At 42.1% G+C, this 20,773-nt stretch overlaps 1 protein-coding gene across 1 annotated transcript; it reads left to right on the plus strand.

Annotated features, from left to right (window-relative positions):
* The first annotated feature begins 275 nt into the window (after positions 1-275).
* LOC311268850 (uncharacterized protein) lies at positions 276-19,813 on the plus strand. The gene is made up of 4 exons (XM_084372769.1): positions 276-681; positions 15,140-17,250; positions 17,842-18,144; positions 19,365-19,813. The coding sequence occupies exons 2-4, from the start codon at positions 15,156-15,158 to the stop codon at positions 19,628-19,630; spliced, it is 2,664 nt and encodes an 887-aa protein (XP_084228895.1). The 5' UTR covers positions 276-681; positions 15,140-15,155; the 3' UTR covers positions 19,631-19,813.
* The last annotated feature ends 960 nt before the right edge of the window (positions 19,814-20,773 follow it).

Below are 20,773 nucleotides of genomic sequence, written 5' to 3' on the forward strand. Positions count from 1 at the left end.
GAGTAAATATACTTAGTTACATTCCTCCACTGGTGCTTAATAGTGAGGTGATCTTTAAGATATTTTTATATAATGTCATTCAAACAGGAATGTAAGTGATTTAAAATAACCTGCTGTACTTTCTTTATACTCTTTCTCTTTTTTTGCAGTGTTGTTGGTTCAACACCCCCCTCCTCCTCCTCCCCCTTCCTCTTCCTCCTCTTCCTCCTCCTTCCCCACCAGCCCGCACGTGCTGCGTGCTCGCCCCTGAGCCCTTCATCTCGTGTGTTTCGCCATTGGTCTGGGATGATGTCATCCACAGTGAAGACAATAGAGCCCACCTCCCCGTCAGTGTCTCCTCACACACGCATCGCGGCTCAGAGTGACACACGCTCCGACGTGACGCCAGCCGAGTGAGCCAAGCACTCCCGATGACATGTATTTATTTATCTGCCATCCGTCTGAAACTCCGGCAGAGCTGCTGTGCTTCTTCTAATCAAACCAGCTCTCTTTTTTTTTTTCTGTAATATTTTTTTTGTTTAAAAAAAAAAAATACATGGCAGAGAGGAGCAGGCAGGGAAGGTGTTACACATCTGGATCGTACCAACGCGTCGGGTCGTGCTACTCGGGCCACTCCAGACATGAGGCTCTCTCTCCGCTGCGCATGAATAATGAATTCACTACAGGACTGCCGCTGTTGATGTAAGTCATCTTTCTTTTCAGTGTCGTTACTTATTGTTGTGGTCGCTCCGCTCGGCCTGTCGCCTGTGACTCCCCCTCCATCAGCAGCCCTGTGCTCAGTGCAGCGGCTGTCACAGCTCTGCGTGTTGGTCAGGTTCACCAAAAAAAGAAAATCCTCCTCCATCCCACCGATGCCTCTGAATCTGTAATATTTTTTTACGCATTAAATCCATCCAATGCAATCCTCGTGTCATCCACCGCTGCACGAAGGAGGTCAGCCTTTATGACTGCTGCCATAATAAGCGTGCAGGCTGTTATTCATGGGGGTAAATAAGTGCTGCGGCCAAGTGTGGACCAAACAAATGAGCCCCGATAACACAGGCTGCACATCCACACTGGATCACAGCGAGTGAGTGAGTGAGTGAGTGGACGGACAGGCCCGCTGCTGGCTCGGGCCCTGTCGCACACATCAGCTTCACTTCTCATCATGGTAAAGGTTCAAAGACTGTGCAACGAAGACGCGATTAAAAAAATACAGAGAAATTAGGCGGTGCGCCATCTAGCGACGGTGGGACTCATAGATTTTCCACGACTGGCCCTGCAGAGCAACAATGCAGAGGAGGAGTGTAAATATTAATACTGTACATCTGGTTTAGTTCTGCAGAGGAGGTGCACAAATCAAAAAGATGCCGTGCAGCATGCGAGCACGCTGCACTGCATGTTTTTGAGTCTTTGTCAGCCAGTTGTGCACAACTGGCTGTCAACTAAAAGGTAGGAACGTGCAAGGATGTGCCTGTCATGGACGGCACACTGCTACAGGGATGAAAGGAGCTAAATCAAACACACAGGGTGTTGAAGGTTGAAGCGCGCTAATTTTGTTTTTCTCCCAAAAAAAAAAAAAGTAGACACTCGGCTGCACAAATGAACCGTGATTAGACTACAGCAGGTGTTCATGTAGAGGCAGGACACATACAGGAGAATCACCGCAGTGCATTTGCAATGCAGAGGCATGTGGAAACCGTTTTAAAGGAGAAGAAAGTCACAATATCAATGAAGTAATAACACAAACTCAGAAATATTTCTCTTTTTTCATAACTGAATAAACAAGCTGTGCTCAGAGGAAAAAGGTGTTTGAGGCTAGAAAGGTGGCAGGGTCCGCCAAACGGTGTGAAATTGTCCGTTAAGGTCAGTTTGTTTGTTTGGTTTGTTCAGTCATGAGAACAAAGAGAGTTTGTTTATTTAGTTTGTTTAGGCATAAACAAATCAGTCAGTCGATCTTTCTCTTCTAATTAAAACTCCCTCCCCTAAACCTCCATCCAGCAGCGTTTCGGATGTTATTCCGGCTCTGTAACCTGACAGGGTCGCTCGTAGTGACCACCCCACTGAGACTGATCATCCATCCCTGCAGCTCACAGTCTGAAGCTGCTTTTAGGTCAGATGTTTGGTTTCCTGGCCTGAATTATACTGTAGACTGTAGAGTTGACTCAATGTTCTCATCTACAGCCATTATCGGCGACGGTGTCATGTTTCAATGTGCAAACGATTCAATTGAGTTTGATCCTCCCCTGAAAGACAGCGTGTATCATAAGATCTCACAGTCTACTTGACTGCAAAGATACAATTTAAAAAAAACACTAAGCTGATTAACTCTGGAACAATCCATTTAGGGTGAAACAGAGGGATGACTCATGAAGATGAAATGATAAAGCCTGAAAATAATGTGAAGTTTAAGTATGAACTGTACCGCTGTTGAGTGATGAATAACGTTATCTTCTAACAATAAGAAGTTTAAGTCCTCGTTTTTGTGAGGAGTTTGCATAAGGGCTGGAGCTAACGATTTCTTTTTCATTATTCATGGATATACAGATTATTTTTTGTGTTTTCTGGTTTAGTTTCCACAAAACTTTAGAATATCGTGAAAAATATCCATCATAATGCCCCAAAGCCACATTAACTTAAGGCAGAGGTGACATCTTCAAATGTCAGGAAGAGTAAAACTCTGTGCTGCATAGAGATGTGACTGTTTGTTTATGTGTCAGCCATACAGTGACATTTCTTTTTTTTCCCCTGCCTTTTACCCAGTGCACGCTGAGATAGTCTCTGATGACTGATTAACAGGAAGGAGCAGGTAGACGGTGGATGCATTAAGTTCTGTGGTGCTCAAGAGCTGAAAGTAAAATGACGTATCTCCCATTACTCAGGGATAGAAAGCTATTTGTCATTAATTATACAATGAACTGCATGTGACTAATGCAGTGTAAATATGTGTGTCATCTGCATAAGTGAACGAATACCGGGGGGAAATGATTATCGATGATAATACCGGTGCTCACAGAACTGGCTTATCATAATAGCTGACGCACCAGTGGCCCTTTTAAAGCATTAGATGAGCTAGCTAAGTGGGCTAAGCAATAATAATAGTTAATCTTTGAGAGGATGTTTTATACAGGGGTGCTAAACCAGAGTCATATGTTACAACTGCTAATGCTAATGTTTCAGAATGTTAGCATGTTGTTGGAAATGGCCAGAATAAATCGGTGAAATTAAAGATCAGTCAACTCTGAAGAAGAGTGTGTGTGCTACCTCCATCCCTTTGGATAGCCAGCAGTTGGGATAATAATAGTGTCGGTAGTATTCACTCGATAAAGTCGCCAACCTAGATATTCATGAATGATACGCAGTGCCAATCGCTCTGGGAAGGAGGATTAACGTCTCAACAAAAGAAATGTTCGCCAACTGAATCAATTTAACAACTTAGATTACCACAGTTACTTTGAAATTGATTTTAAAAAACTGAATTCAATTGAAGTAAGTTTTTTAAGTTAGTCCAACAAATTGTCTTTTTCATCATGTAACTAAACTGCATGTTAAAGAGACAAACAGGCTTCATGCAGGCCACGACAAGACGCTGCTTTTAGTGAGTATTTCAGTGTGCCGGCCTCCTGAGATCATAACAGGCTCTTCAATGTTAAAATATGAAATAAAATAATAGAACATGTCGTGAGGGCTTTTGTTAGCTTCAGACAAAAACCTCAATTACTCCGACCATTAATAATGATCATTTCATTAAGCGTCCTTTCTTCTTAATGTTGATGCTGCAGGCCGACTGCGGCGCTGAGGGAGACGCTGTGACGGCCTCGGGGTGTCTTCTTGTGTTGTTGTTTTCATGCACAGTCATACTTTCTTAGTTTTTTTTTTTTTTTCTTTCAAGCATATGAAGATGGTCTGGCATCAGATCCAGAGGGGGAATAGAAACAGACTGTTGTTACCACGCTGCAACTAACAGATGTTGCTGTTGATTTCTTTTGTTCGAGTTGAGCAAACCCCTGTCGAATAGTGTCAGATCGTTCTCAGTTATTTTTTTACATTTTTTTTCTGTTAAGCGTGCAGGAGACAAAACGGTTTTGGGCCCAGATACACATTTGAGAAACCTGGACCTGTGCTGGCTTGATTTCCTTGCCTGCGTGTCTGAGGAGGCAGTAACTGGAGATCAAAATACGCTCGAGCAAATCCTGCCAAAGAACACACAAACAGTGTGGTTTTCATCGTGTAATATTAGACCACGTTTGTACGATTCATCTGAATGATTATGTTTTTCCCTCCAAGTCTGTATTTTCCACAGTTTGTTTGATGCAGTGTGTCACAGTCGAGAGTCACAGTTGGGGTGACATTTGGTGGACAGAAGTGCTTTGGCACAAGCATCCGACTGCATTCAGATTTGGGATTTCCAGTGCGAGCTGATTGGCAGTTTCATAGCCATCACTAACCATGACAGTGCGCTTTTTAAAGAGATAAGTCTTCAAAGAGTTTAAAATATATTCAAGGCATAATACTGTTCCCTCTTATCTGTTTTTGACAGAGGGCTCAAATCCCAACCGAGCACAAAACCTTTCTCTAAGCTGCTTTTGTCAGTTTCTATTCTCGGCTCTCTATTTTAGGAGTCATTTTTTGGATTTCTTATTAAATTGGAGGTCACACTCCTGTCTTACTTTTTAACCTTAAGTTACTGTGGCGTTACATTGTGCCAGTAGAGCTCATTTTAAAAGCATTAATGGTTGAGAACTGGTTGAGCTGATAGAGGTGATTTCTGTAACTGATTAGCTTCATTAAAAGATTTGATTTTTCATGGTCAGGAATTCTGGGCCAGCCAGAAAAATGTTGCCCTGCAGCCAAAGTGCCACCGATCCCTTTTTTTTCACCTATGAAATTATAAAATGGCAGCTGTGTAGGGATTTGAGATGCTGTATATCCTAAAAAAATCAAGCATTTGTCTTGAGCTGAATAGTAAAGGGAAAGAAGAAATGGCTGAATATCTCCCAACACGCTGCCCTCTGATTGGCCAGTTTGCGCAGTTGCTTCCATCACTTTCTGTCCGCTGACTGTGGAGATTAGGTGATGTGATTATTCTGACTTCCCCTCAGTAGCCTGTAGTGGTGTGAGCTCTGATGAGACAGTGAAACAAAGCAGATTACAGTCAAAAGCAAATTCAGCAAAATATGCTAACCTACATTAGCAGTCAGCACAAAGATGCGTTTGTCTTTTGAGGTAATTTAAGATTAAAACAGTCTACAGTTATTTTAGACAGTTTAATAATGACGTAAATCAACACGTAGCTCATCCTTGTGTGTCATTATTGTACTATTATCATAGCATTGTTGACAAAACACACTGAGTCACAACCAAGTCATCACACACAGCAGGAATCATTTTCCTTTGTCCCGAGTTAATCTGACATCATTAGATGTGTAAAGTAAGCCCGATTATACTGTGAGTCATAATGACTTCATTCCACTTTCTGTCACTGTTACAACAGAATTATCCTTTTGTTTTCTTCAACTCCACTTGGTCCTTTATTTTCTGCTGTCTCACTCCACTCGATGGCACTTTAAAGGTGCACTATGTCACTTTTTGTAGTTATACTGTATACGTACCCTACCATAACTTAAAGGTGGACTATGTAGTTTTGGGGAAATCAGAAGCGAAAGATCTTCATTGAGTGTTTTTTTAATGCCTAAATAAACAAACTCTCTTTGTTTACATGACTGAATCAACAAACTCAAACAACACAAGTTCATACTGTTTTACTTTGTTTATATTTGGCAGACCCTGCCACCTTTCTAGCTTCAAACAGTGTTCTGGGGACCTTATTTTCCTCTGAGAACATCTTGTTACATATAAAACTGTTGCATGGTGCAGCTTTAACATTAAAAACAAACTTCATTTATAGGTGACACCATCTTCAAATCATTACACATCTGTTTTAAAGATTTAAGTTATGATAGAAACAGTTGACATGTAAACATAAAATATGTGCTTCAGATCTTCTGAAACAGCAACGTTTGTAGAAAATGTCTTATCATATATATAAATTATTGTACATTTTAATGAGCCTGAAGGTTTAAATGTTCTTTCAAAGCTTTGTGACCAGATTATAGATATAGACAGATATACTGTCGATATCTTAGAACTGCAAGTCAATTAAACAATTAGTCAATCCTAAGAAAATTAGCTGCCAACTATTTTGACAGCTGATTAATCGTTTCAGTCATTTTTAAAACAAAAATCTTGTCAATCAAACATCTGCTGCTTCTTTGTCATGTACAATAGTAAATGAAGAGTCTTTGGGGTTAAGTCTGTTGGTTGGACAAAGTTAGCTATTTGAAGACGTCAGTTTGGGCTCCGGGAAGTTAATCGATCATGAAAATGATCGTCAGTTTCAGCCCTACTCTGTGTATAGCTAAATATGATCTCACAATGAATCATGTGCGAGCTGCTTACCACATTCTTGCTGCTGGTAACTGAGTGACTCATGTTATAGAAGTTAGGGGTTGGATATCTCATTAAAATGTGATTTTCTCCCAGTTTGGCAAGCAGCCATCTGTACAGGGTGCTTTTGTATTCATTATCATTCATATCATATTTGCGATAGGCAGGAAGCGCTTCACTCGCTGCTGCTTTTTCCATCTACAACCCATTCTGCTGCACTTACAATTAATATTTCCACCCTGGTGGATGTTGAAGGGGAGACCCTACATGTTTCTTTGACACCGGTGTCAAGACGCGCTGCAACGATGTGCAGAGTATTTGTATTTCTTTGAAATAGACTTTAACCTCAATTTGGTGTTGAATTGAATTCTACCCACAGAGCGAATGTATTTTTAGTGTTAAGCAATACATCAGAGTCTGTTCTGATGCCTGGCTTGTTAAAACTGGATGACAGATCTCGCTTGAATGTTTAATAATGTTCAATGTTTAATTATTTTCTGCTTCTCTGACGGTTTGTGAATAAGCCTGTTCTGTGATATCAACATCTGTGCAGACCAAGGAAACTCTTTTATTCCCATCGTAGCATGTCCAGTAATTTCCCTAATTCTGTCTTCTGTCCCAGCATTAAATCTGAGTATAATGGTGGTCTATAGAATCCATGCGCATTCATGAAGATTAATAAAACACAAGGGGTAACTATAAAGAAGAAAACTGACTCGAGACAGCTCACACAGGCTGTTTGCTGGTAAAAGAAGATAATAAACAGAAACATCTTATATAGAAAAAAGGTTAACACGTCCCCTGTCTTTACCAAACAGCTTGAGAGGGCTCAGTCTACTGCACAGCTGATGTAGTCGATTACTTTTTGTTTGTTTGTTCATTTAAAGAATGAAAACAGTCCCTTTCCTCTTCTTTTTATTTTTATTTTTTAATCCAAATTTAAAAGGAATAGTTCAGCATTTAGGAAAATCTGCTTGTTAGCTGAGAGTTAGATGAGAAGATTGATACCGCTTTTATGTCTGTCAGATACAGCCAGGAAACAGTTAGCTTAGCTTAGCATGAAGACGAAAGGCGAGCAGAAAACAGCCTTTTTTAAGCGTAAATACAATCGCCAGACGTTAAAGATAAGCTTTAATCTAGCTACATCAGGGTTGCATGACTTTAATGTCACCACCACTAAGCATCTCACTATACACTTTCCTATAAACTGATTGTACCACCTTTTTAAAGACATGTAAACGCTTCATTACTCAAATGTGGGGTATTTACTGACATATTTTATGTCGTAGAAAAGAAGGTCTAAAACTCTTAAGCAGTCTTTATTTTCAGTGTTTAACCAAAAACCTATTGACTTCAAGACAAGGGAACTGAAAGTGCAAAGATGCTAACTTATTTCTGGGTTGTAGGACTCATTACAGACAGTCACTGCTCCTTCCTAGGAAATCGTCTCATAAGTGGAATCAATCTTCTCAAGAAAGGCAATAAGTGTATTTCCTATATTGTCAAACTATTCCTTTAATATCACTAGTTCTCTTCTTGTGTCATTTCATGTGTGTGAAGAACTGGCATTGTGCTGACAGTGTGTACTCAGCCCATCTGAGTGTAAAAACCTGTTCATTGATTTTCAGTCACATCAGCAGCTCCTGTAAACCTCCTGAGTCTGTGCGGATGTGCGTCCTGTAGAATCTGTACCGCCGACTGTGTAGCCCGTAAAGCTGTTAGTTATATTATTATTATGAACATTAGAGAGGCTTTCTCTTTTGTGCTTAGCGCCCATAGCTCTCGTCTCCGTCTGTCAGTTCGGTTATGTGTGAGGACCACCATATAAAGAGAGAAGCGGACTGGCCCTCTGTCATTTTGTGCCAACGCAGAGCGAAACACAAGCAAAAAATGCGGATCGTCCTCTGACAGAAACGGCCTGCACATCAGCCTCTGGAAACAAGTGACTCAGATGACTAATTTTTTCCTGCCGTCCACTGTCTAGAAAAACCTGTTTTACTGTGATGGGGAAAAAAAAAAACTTTTTTATGCAGCGGAGGATGGGATTCTCATGCAAATTTTACAAGCCGGTAATTTAGCAGCACATCCTCACATTATTGCCTTGGTTTTTGCTCCGGTGTCGTCCACTCTGCTGCGTGGGTGTTTGGCTGTCAGGTGCCTTTTGATGAAGGAGCCGCATACAGCCGGGGCGGAGAGAGAGGGAATGGAATAGACTGCCATCAATCTTGCACAGCCAGACAGCCATCTGCTCCCAAAAACACCAGCCCCCTCAACAGCTTGTTCCCCCAAAAACACTCACTGCATCAACTCTGCAGCTGGAGACTCACTGTACTGAACACCATGCGGCCTAAACCTACGCTGTGATAATCTTTATAGTCTACTTTCGGCTTTAATTCCTGTGTGTGTGTGAGGCCCCATCATTCTGATCGGTTCCTGTTCTCCTTTTAAGGACAAAATTAATGAATTTTCATTGTACTCATTATTATGACACAGTTCACAGGTGTGAAACAAACAGTTTGCTCTACTGCAGGTTTTGCTCAGGTGTTTGGGAAAGTGTTAAATCATCTGGAAAAACATTAGTATGTGCGCCGCTCTCTTCTCTCTGCCTCATGCCTGTGAGTGGTAAAGCTGTTATCTTTATTCTGCTGGTGGGGTAGCAGCGGGCCGAGGGAGGGCGTCATGATCTCCCCCGTAGGCTCATGCAGCTCTCACTAACAGGAACGGAGCGGCACTACTCTTCTTCTTCTTCTTCTTCTTTCCTCTCAATGTCTTTTTATCTGCGCAAGTTCTTAGTTCGACTCATTACACTTTCATGTCCTCGAAATTCTGAAGCGGCTAACGTGATTGTAAAGCTGAGCGTACATTCCTTAAATGTTAATACGCACCTAATCATGCACATATATTAACACGTGCCTCTCCGCTCCTTCATCCATTCTGCAACGTTTGTTTACTCTGCCTGATATGAGTAGCTAACGCTGTCAAAAGTTTCTCATAGGATTCTCGGTGAGGCTGTTCTGCCTCAGTTCTTCTCAAAGGGGTTCATAACTTATTCACACTTTACTGTCGTCCTCTGGAGTCATATATGCTGAGCAGATATATTATGCAATCTCACATACTGATATGAGTGGCGCACCTGGGACTTGGCTGTGACTCTTACAAAGGGATGAGCTACGTATCAATGCAAAGGTGTAGGAGTTTATTATTGTGCCAGTCTCGCCTGGTTGTCTACAGTATCACACCTTTACTCAGTTTAACATTACAGATTGTCTGATGGTCCATAAGACATCAGTTTGGGCCATCAGATTGAGCTACTAAATTAAGTTGCTTTCTTAATTTTTCCTTAGTCACCATGAGCTAGTTTCCTTTGTCTGCTCTGCGCTCTGTTGTTCACAGCTGTCAGATCGGCTGCAACCTCAGATCTGGGATCTGGAAATTGAAGCTATTAACGAGGGGGGCATTATTGAAAAACCTGTCAAATCACGAAAAAGAACAAGTCTGTTTCTTTGATCATGCGAGCAACAGCTTCCTCATTTGACAAGCTTCAAAGAATTATATACACTTCGTACATTTTGTACCATTTGGCTGTTCCAAGTGAGGCAGACTGAGGCGGCTCATTTTTGAAAGACAGTCGCTGCAAACACACACAACAGCACTCAGCGCGCGCTGCATGTTGGCAGAGCGAGTCGCTCACAGCCTTTCATCCGACTCCATTAGCGTGTTAGAAAGACAAATTAATTGGGACTAGCCAAGTGGAGCGATTTCACATAAACACAGTTAATTAACCACAATTTCAATTAACCTCCTAATCAACAGACACACAGTTTAACAGGTTTTTAGGTGAATCCTGTCACTGACTGCCCTTTGACAGCTGTCTGCCTCCAGGTGCAGAGAAGAAATGTACAGAGATGTCAGGATACTTGAAGTCTCTACAGTATTTTTGTTTTTTTGGCTTCTGTAATGGGGGGGGGGGGGGGGGCTGTCCCTGGTATAAGCCCGATGGCTTCTTGACCTCTCCTGACACATCTGTTATTTAATCATCTGATTTTGACTGATCTTATGTGTGTGCAAATAAAGCAAATAAATAGTAGATGTTTGCTTTGCTCTGTCAAAGGGTTTATGGCATTAAATTAAGTTGTGCAAAACCAGATCAGCAAGACCAGTGGTGAAAGAAGTACTCAAACCCTTTACTTAAGCAAAAGTACCAATACATCTTAGCATAGTACAATTGCAAGAAAAGTTTCTGCAATCAAAATCCTACTTATTATATAATCTGGGATTTGGTGACATAAATAATGTGAAAAACAAAATTCTGATGCACAAACTGTCTGACTGCATAATTTGAACAGATATTTAAAGCAGCTACATCAACTTTCATTATGTGTTGATTCTGGCGGCCCCTGTGGACAAAAGCATTATTAGCACCATTGCCTTGTGCTGTAAACATCTTGATCCGACTATGGTGAAACAAGTACACTTTGTTTTAGTGCCGTTCATACACCTAGGTTATTCTACATGTAGCCTACAGCTAACAGATTTGGTTGCTTGATGATAGTGATTTTGTTGAGAAGAAAAAGTTATCAACATTCGCTAGTAATGATATGATTTCATTGTAATCTGACCCGTTGGGAGGCTTTAAGAATAAGTATAAAGAAATAGTCAATCATCTTGCTGATGGTCTTGACTGCTTATGTGGGACATATAAAGGGCTTTAGTATTAGATTGAGAATGTTTCACTCGTTAAAAGTTCCTTGGAGTACATTTAAATGAAATCACCTTGCAAGATCAGAAAGGCAACGTGTTTTTAGTGGAACTGCTAACAACTCAAAGACATCTGAAATGAGATAATGGGCCCCGACCAGACACCTTTTTTTGTACGGAGCCTCAACCTAAAAAGGTTGGGAACCACTAGTTAAATCTTTAACATCGCTATATATTTTATGATTGCATTATAAATGTTTTTATGTAAAATCATAGTATGAAAACTAATGAGTAACGACAGCTGCCATATTAATGTAGCAGAGTAAAAATGATTAAGTTTAATGTTAAAAATGTTACTTTAAATGTAAGATTTTGTAAGTTTCCAACACAGACATTTTTACTGTCACTGTAACAAGCCAATCGGATGGTGTAATGTCTCCTAATGCTTCCCTGTAGTAAGTAGAGTGATATTTTATTCCTGCTGTGCAGTATCATGTCGTCGTGTAACGGTGATATTTCAAAAGGCATCACTGCTGCGCTTTGCTTTAGTGTTCTCCATCTCTCTCTGTGGCCCGTACTGTCTGCTGAAGCCATGACTGTGAGTGAGTGAAAAGGCCACTTGCCGGCCTGTAGTTTACAGTGTGTGAGAGAAAAAGTGATCAGAGTGATAGTGACTTCCACCATGATAAAACTGGGTCAATGTAACCCCCACCCCCTCCACCACAGGCAAGGCTGAAAAAGGAAAAAAACAGAGATGAGGATACCATCACCAGACTCTGTGCGTGGATATAAGCATGGGGACACTGGAGCGTGGTTTGCTTTCTCCATGGGTCGGTATCTGTGTTGTGTTGGGACCGAAGGCATCCCCAGATTATTTCTGACGTGCTCCTTCCTCCCCTGAAGTCTGTGCTTTTACAGTGTCACGTTATAATCTGTCCCCCTGTATTTTCTCTCTTCCCACTTTGTTTCTGTCAGACAGTGTCATCCTCACTATCTGTTCCTTCCTGTGAATTTATGGTCTTCCTCTCCCTGAGAGATTCTGGATAAATATGACTTGAAGGGCTTAAGGTTAAAATGAAAAATCCACCTTAACAAATCCCTTTTTTAAAAAGGCTATATGTGATGTATGTGGCCATTAAAGGCTAGGTTGTTATGTGAACAATGTTATTTGAGGCTGGTACATTTAATCTATCAATTGTATTTTACTTGTTCAGATTCTAAGATATCTATCTCTGTAATTTCTGCCTTAATACCTTTGCAATGGATTCGGAAACAATGAAGAATATGCCTTTCCATTTGGATTATTTCTCAGAAAATAGTCCTAGAAAAACATTATTCACCGAGAGGTCTTTGGGGCTTTAGAGCTTCGTACTGCCGAGAGCACCACAAAAGAATTCATTCATTTCTATTTTGGGTGACGGCAGAAATTGTGGATCTCTCAAATCCTGGAGAAATAAATTATCTGCATGGCTAGATATAACTAGAGCATGAAAAATATGTTGTTATATAGTAATATTAACTGATTAATTTTAGAACAATTAAAGGATAAGTTCACGTCGTTTTATACTCACCACCGTGCTGATGGAAAGTCAGAACATTTCTCGAGCTTCACAGCCAAAAAGCTGCATGCTCACAAACAACTGAAGTAGATGAGGACCTGTTTTAAAATGTAAAAAAACTACTGACAAATGGCTCCGTACAGGTCATCCAATGTAACCCAAGTCTCGTGAAGCCCTGTGATTCGAAAATTGTTATGAAAAAATGTTATTTACATTGTTTTTAAAGCCAAAATCGTCACTGTAGCCACTTAGCTAAAAGCATTAGCTCAAACCCTGTCTGAAGTGGGTGCACAAGCTTGCCGATGCATCAGGGGTGTAAATAATGTCTTTTCTAATCAATTTGGGATCTCTAAGGCGTCGCCAAAGTATTACAATTCATCCCTCAAAATTAAAAAATGTCAATCTCTTGTTCGCACTAGAGGAGAATTCATCCTCAGGGCATCTTGAACGTCTGTACGAAATGTCACGGCAAACCACCAATTAGTTTCTGAAATACGTCAGTCCGGTGGTGGATGGAGCTACTGACAGGCAACACTGCCATGCCGAGAGCCATGCTGCTCACATGGCTAAAAATATACCTTGTGATCTAACACATCAAAGGTAAACCCTTAAGTTCTGGTGTAAGCTAATTGCAGGTGGGTCTTTTGTGGATCATCAATTTACACCAACTTTTTACAATCACATGAGGAACAAAGACATCAAACACAAGGCTGAGACACAAATAGACTCAACAGGGAAGAACGCAGATTTGACACGTCTGCACTAAAATATATCACAAGTCTCCTTCAGACAGACTTCTGCACCTTGCCGTCTCAGCTTTACTTGGAGCTCAATGCCAACATTAGCATGCTAACACCCTCCCAGCTGACCCACCCCTACAGCAATGCCACCAGCGGGGCAAAAAGTAAATTAAAGTGCTTCATCAACCAAACAACTCCTGTGTGCACTGAACACCTCAGGTGGATTGTATTTAACAGTGTGTGTATCAGAGGGAGGATTTTCACTTTAACAACAATAATTTTTCATCTTAATGTTTGAGAGCAGCTGTATAATGAATGTACCAAATTCATATAAAACTTTTAAGTCTTTAAGTCCTGAAGTTTTCTGTACCAGCCTGTTATTTATAACATCAATCAGAAAGGCAATTTAATGATACAAGTAAAAAGCTCTTCTATATGTGTTTTATTACAAAGTGCATATTTATAAACTACAGTCAGTTAATCTCTTTTTGCTGTGTCATGGTGAGAAAACGTTCTCTCCAACTGAGTTGTATTGTTGTGTATGTGGTGACCTTCTGTTTATACTGTGGCCTGGAAAAAATGCTCATTTCTAATTGGCCCCAAGGATTCGGTTAATTTAGTTTATCCCGGAGGCTGAATGAACAGGCTAGATGGCTGGGAGCAGGAAGTGTTTCATTTCAGACAATCACACAGCTCTCCAGCATTAAACAGGCTTTAAAGTGAAGAAGCCCGCATAAAAATATACATCAGAGAGGCATTTGTAGCTTAACTGCAAGCTGTGGCATCATTATATAGCAGCGAACATGCAACTGACAGCCATGTTTCACAGTATATTTAGCCATGACTTGAGTCGGCTTATTAGTTCATGTGACTCAATGTGTCTTGCTAAGAATGAGGACACATCAGAGGGGTGGAAGTCATTGCCGCTCATTTGATGCCGCTTTTTTGACTGAGCTTTTAAGATGCCTCACTGCCATTAGGATTAGTTGGGATTATTTGCTGCTAACAGCAAACAGGTACACTGTCTTGTACCTTTTGTTTTTTTTTAATTTTATGCCATAATAGTAATGATATTACTTGTAAACAGTTTACATTTAAATGTCAAACTCCTATAAATAAAGATGAGCATTAAATGCCCAGGAAGTGGCCCTGGTATAAGCAGGTCACAGACTGTGATGTGCATGTTTAAATGGATTTGGAAAATGTGATCACTACAGTGTTAACAATGAAACATGCGCCTCAGTGGGTATTCTCTTTGTATAATTTCTCCTTTCATTTTCAGCATATGTGAAAGGAAATAAAATGCGACATGTTCATGGTCAAAATTGAGATGCAACATTGTTGTTTTTGTATTTGTTCTTTGTATGTTTTGTAAAAGACACCCTGGAGATGACTTGCAAAATGTGCAAAACATAAAAATCAATTGTTTTCTTGTTGTCAACATGTGCTGTCATTCTTGTTGTGGATTTGGGGTTTTACTTTACATTTAGCAAATAACTGACCATCAGCCTTTTTTATATGTATTGAAAATAAAAACAGAATAAAGCAATTATGTGTAAGCGCGACATCGCATAAATATTTAATAGCTGCAATGTTCTGCGTGTGCTGTTTTAGTCTAAACTACTGGAATGTAAAGTACAACCCACATTTCCTGTGTTTGATTAAAGTCATTTCCTGACTTCTCTCTTTCTGTCTCTCTCCCTCTTTATCGGACAGCTTTGCATAAACCCAGATGCCTCCCCTGCCTCTTGATGAGCGCATAGTGGTCATTCAGCGCCCTAAAAACTTAGTCCTTTGTGAGGCTTCTCCACAAACCATCCCCCAGCACTCCTCTCAAATATCAGCCTCTTCCAATGGACACGTCGCCCACCCTCACCATCTCCACCCTTCTCAGTCCCATTTCTACTCACCCTCCTGTAAATCTCTGACTCTGGAATGCAAGCGCAGACCGTCCCGCACACAGAAATTCAAGGCCGACCAGCCTGTCGTCCCAGCGGGTGTCAGACACATCCCTAGCCACTGCCATAGCAATGGCACAGTAACTCTCGGCCCACGGCTCCCCTCCCACACACATACTATTGATATCAGGGTGACAGTGGACAAAGGAGGACGTGGAGGAGGATTCAGCAACTCATTAGGACGCAACGGAAGTGTTAAAGGTGGCAAAGGGAAATGTGCATCTTCACAGTTGGATCAAGGACAATGTGAGAGAAAAACTGGAACTGCAGGGAGGCCAGGTGGAGCCGAACACAAGTCACAGCGAAGTCGCTACAGTCAGCTGTCATCTTCCCCCGGAGGCGTCCTACAGTTCGTCCCCGCTCAGGCGCAGCAGCATAAGTTCAGGGGTGAAAGGGAAAAGGAAAACACTAGTTTTCTTAACAGAACCGACCAGGAATTTCCCTCTCTAGGTCACAGAAAGAATTCCAAACTGGGAACTGTCCATCAAAGCCATAATAGCCATAGTCTTCCCTACCACCAAAACTCTGTCCCCGTGCCTCATGCTGCCATCCTAAACTCCAACTACTCCTCTTCCCCTCCCTCCCAACCCTCCCATGTCCCAATCTCGTTTCAACAACTCAGCCAGCCGCACCCGTCCCGCAACAGGGATCACCGCCCTCACATCCTTCATGGTCTACCCCTCTCCCCCTGCTCCTCCCACGCCGGAGGGTTCCCAAGCCCTGACCATACCTGCACCATCGACTGCACCCACCCTTTCAGTTGCGGCTGCTGGAGGTTGGTAAGATGCAGAGGGTGTAAGGCCCATTCAGCTAGCTGCCAAGCAGGTGGAGGAAGCTCTTCCACCTCGTTTTCCTGTGTTCACAATGTCGGAGCAGTGAAGAAAGGAGGCAAAGAAATGGGCCTGAAAAATCTGGGTGGGTGTCTTTCCACCGCCTCCACCTCCAACACCTCCTCTTCCAACAGCACTGTGTCTGACTGCCGAGCAACCCTGTTCAAACCTCTCCGCTGTGCCTCCTGCTCTGGTGAGGCCGGAAACTTTGAGAGTCCTGCTATCCTTCGCAAAAAACTGGTAGGGGGATGCCTGCCCTGTGCCCCCCTGTCCTCCTCGGCACCTCTCCGGGCAATACAGAGCTGCGTCACAGGCTGCAACCCCAAAGCCTCTCAGACAGGCAGCTCCACCTGCAGCTACTGCAGCAGCGATCCCATAGTGGTGACATTCAACCCTCGCCGAGGCAAACCCCCGGGAAGAGGCGTAGGAGCAGCCCATCAGATGGGTATGTACCAAGCTGATGATGATGACTACAGCGTGCGTACCATCTGGCCCGAAGAACTGGCCAAGAAGATGACCCATTCCAAAGCCCAAAAGAATCACTGTGCCGGGATGGGAGTAGGAGTCGGGAAGACCTGTGCAAGCCAGGCCCAAAATGGCAGTAACGGAACAGGCCTCGTCCTTCTGGACTGTCAAAACCTCCAGGAATACGCACAGTCTCAGCTTACAGACCATGCTGGCAGAAGGCGGCTTCAGCAGGGGAAAATGGCCGCCCTCGATTTTATGGGCCGCAGGTCATCCGGGTACGACGATGGTCGGAACTCGTTGAAGAGGCTCTTGAATAAAGGCGATGATGTAGGAATGAGCGATTGTCCTGAGCAAGACGGAGATGCAGCATATCCACGTTCCCCTTCTCCCCGCTCTGCCTCCCCACCATCACCTGTGTCCTTTTCGCCTCCACCGTCCACCCCGAGCACACTCATCAAACCCAAACCCTGGCAGAGAGACAGGGAGGGAGGACATTCTCTGCCGTCGGCTCAGTCACTTCACCTGGCCCTCAACTCTCTGAACAGAGAGCAAGATGAGGAGAACAGCAGAAGTAAGAAATGCTTACAGTTCACCTGTGCAAGTGGTAGAATATCTATAATATCTACAGTAGAAGTAGGTAATTTTCCACTGCAATCACTGACATAATGCTGGGTCATCTTGTGCTGAATGTCATTTAGCAGTGTTTTTCAACCCCTTATATAACACAGTTGTCCATCAAAAGATCCCTGTTGGTTTCAATGTACGACTGGTGTTCCTTTTTGGGAGTGCAGTCTGTCTGTGTTTGGCATATGCTGTCATGATTCTGAGCCTGTTCCTCTTGACGTGTTAAATAATTTTGCCGTGTGGTTTAAACAGATGCACCCACATTTGGGAACATCCAGCTTCTTTGGATCTCAGCAAGATGTTTCATTTAAGATATAAAATTATCAATTATAAGTGCTAATGGCTGACGTCTTTTAAAGCCAGTAAACATAGCTAATTAGCTTCCAGACTAATATGACACACTTTTGAATCAGTGATTTCATTGGCGATTTAGTAGCATGCATGTCATTTCTTGCTCTGAGGCAGCAGATACGGTAACTGTCTTCACACACTACGGACGATGTTTCTACACACGTTTCTCTCTCCCGTCTTCTTCCAGTGCACCTTTCCCTGCCACTCTCTTCTTCATTGCCCGCTTCTCTGTCCGATGAGAGTGTGATGACTCCCGATGCGGAGAACGCCGTAATCAGCCCCATCCTGCCCTTCCTGTTTCTGGGGAACGAGAGAGACGCCCAAGACCTGGACCTGCTGCTGCGCCTCAACATCGGCTACGTGGTCAACGTGACAACACACCTGCCCCTCTACCACGTCAACTCTGGACTGCGCTACAAAAGGCTGCCAGCCACTGATAACAGCAAGCAAAACCTCCGGCAGTACTTTGAGGAGGTTTTTGAGTTCATTGGTGAGATTCTGATGTATTGTTGTATTTGTGAGTGTTTGTATGGTATGCTGTGGAGTCAGTCAGTTTCCTGTGAGTTCAGTGAAGAGAGTAGTCCACGACGTATCAGCTTGTTGAAGTGAGGAGAGAGTTAGCCTGTACCAACAGAGGAGTAATGCACCTCACGGTAACCCAAAGGTTGTTGTGTTTCATTAGCTGATAGCTAGCCACCAATAGATGTGTCTACATTAGGATGTAAACACCTTGGTTTTGTTCGTAGTTGGGACTAGTGTGCTGCGTACAGTGACATGGGCTAAGCTAGCCACCCCAAATTTTCAGTGGCCCCTTCTGGCCCCCAAATAAAACATTTCTGGGTGCGCCCCTGGTTAGTGATCAGTGAATATGTACCTCCAAACCACAGACTGGCAGCTTGTTTAACTACAATGTTTTATTTTCTAATTAACACAATTACAAATACAGAATATATGACGTTTGGAGGCTTTGGAGTTGTTGAAAGGTACCTTAGACAGAGCTGGGCTGAGTAATGTAACTTACTTTATTACTACTATCACTAGAGTTCTCAGTAAAGCAATGTTATTTTTTTCCAATGAGTAATGTGTGATGAGTGATTTGCCGAACACTGATAATTAGTGGAAAGATAATAAATGATTATATGATAATGCTGGCTAAAAGGACATCAACATATGGAAGTTAGTGGTCTAAACTTAAAGTGTTGATTTCTACTCAAAAAAGAGAAAGATGCCATGTTCATCTCTTAATATCAACAGTTATTTTATTTCTTTGTATGCTCTGATGAAGGCCAATAGGCTGAAACGTTAGCATGTTGGTTTACAGGGCCAGAATAAGTATGTGAAATTGAAGCCCTGAAGATTTGGTTGTGTGTGCTACCTTTATACCTTTGGGTATTCAGCAGTGAGTTTCTTTCCTTTCAATGCCACTGCTTGTTGTGTTACAGTCTCTGAAGTTAATTACAGACGCTGTTCATGTCGCCCACACTGAGGTAGAAGAGATTCACCTTCAGACAAGTTTATAGAGAGAGACTGGCTGAACATCTTGTGCTTCAACTTGTTTTGTGTTTATTTAAAAAAAAGGTGATGTTTCATGGAGCCTTAAATGATGCAGGAATATGTTGTAAACTGGCTAAATTACAGCATATTGAGACAGTTTTTACTCCTTGAATTCAGCAAAATTGAGCTCATCTGTTTTGTTGTTCTCATCCCCAGAGGAGGCATATCAGAGTGGACAGGGAGTGTTGGTGCACTGCCAGGCAGGCGTGTCCCGTTCTGCAACCATTGTCATCGCCTATCTTATGAAGCACACCCTCATGACAATGACAGATGCCTACAAATACGTGCGGAGCCGTCGTCCCGTGGTGTCCCCGAATCTAAACTTCATGGGCCAGCTTTTGGAGTTCGAGAGGGACCTCAACTCCGGGGTCACTCCTCGCATCCTGATGCCTAAACTTAACGGTGTGGAGACGCAGGTGTGAGAAAGGTCAGGGCTAAGAGAGGTAACAAGGAGAGAAACGGGAGAGATTAAAGTGGCATTAATGTGAGAGTGCAGCACATTTTAGAAGACAGCCGTGATGAGGAATATTACAATTGGAAAATGAAGGGCATTTAGTGCACTTTTAATACTGTGAAACACGAGACAAAAGACTGGATGCTTCATTTGTTTAACAACATGATCATCATCCAGTACACTGTTTATAAGATAATGTGCCAATATTTTGTATAGACCTAACATCACTCTCAGATATCTCTTTTGTTTTATTCTGATGGTTCTTCCTCTTTGTTCCCGTCGTTTACATTCAACCAAACACACAAATGCAGTGACTTTGCTGCCATTAATCATAAATGCATGCAGAACGGTAACGCAAAAATGAAAAAGGTTCTTTGGTAATGTCCTACTTCATCTCCAACGCCGCCACATGTAGCAACACACAGGTTATTACAATACAATGCACTTTACCTCCCATGCATTTATTTTCATTATCGCCAACTGAATTGTCACGAGGATGAGAAGAATCTGTCACACAGACCTCAGTCACTGTTTTTGGTTAATATGATCATGTTTATGTTTTTTTCACCTAAGTGAGAACTGTGCAATAGAGAAGCATGGACCTAGTCAGTAGCATTGAGTAGCATTTACCTGGAAACTTATCACAAAAGGGACAAACGGCTTATGGAAATGTGTAAGAATGGTTTTATTTCAGTGCAGCAGCCTGTGTGTTATAATCCAAGAGTGAAAAAATGCTTTGCAGTGAAAACCTCTCATGTGTGAGGTGTTGGAGCAACAATAATGCAAGTACAGCTGTTATCAGTACAGTGTAAATGTGTCTGAATAAGAAATACATGTTAATATGCAGGCGAACACACTGACATAAGCTCATTTTAAACAGGACTGAAACCACAACTCAACAGTTATTCCAGAGATTTTTTTATGCTTTATTTTTATGATTTCCAGTATGTTTGACTCAAGGTGTGGGTTGGCAGGTATTTTCCTGCTGTTACAATGTGCTTTAAAACAACAGACCTTCCCCAACTGTGCACTTTTTATTTTGTGGTTAATTCATAAGAGAAATGCATTATTTTTTATTAATTTTTACGATTGTAAAAAAAAAAACGTTTTT

This window comes from Pagrus pagrus (genome assembly GCF_965226575.1).
Source record: "Pagrus pagrus genome assembly, chromosome: 14".
In the NCBI taxonomy this organism is placed as follows: domain Eukaryota; kingdom Metazoa; phylum Chordata; class Actinopteri; order Spariformes; family Sparidae; genus Pagrus; species Pagrus pagrus.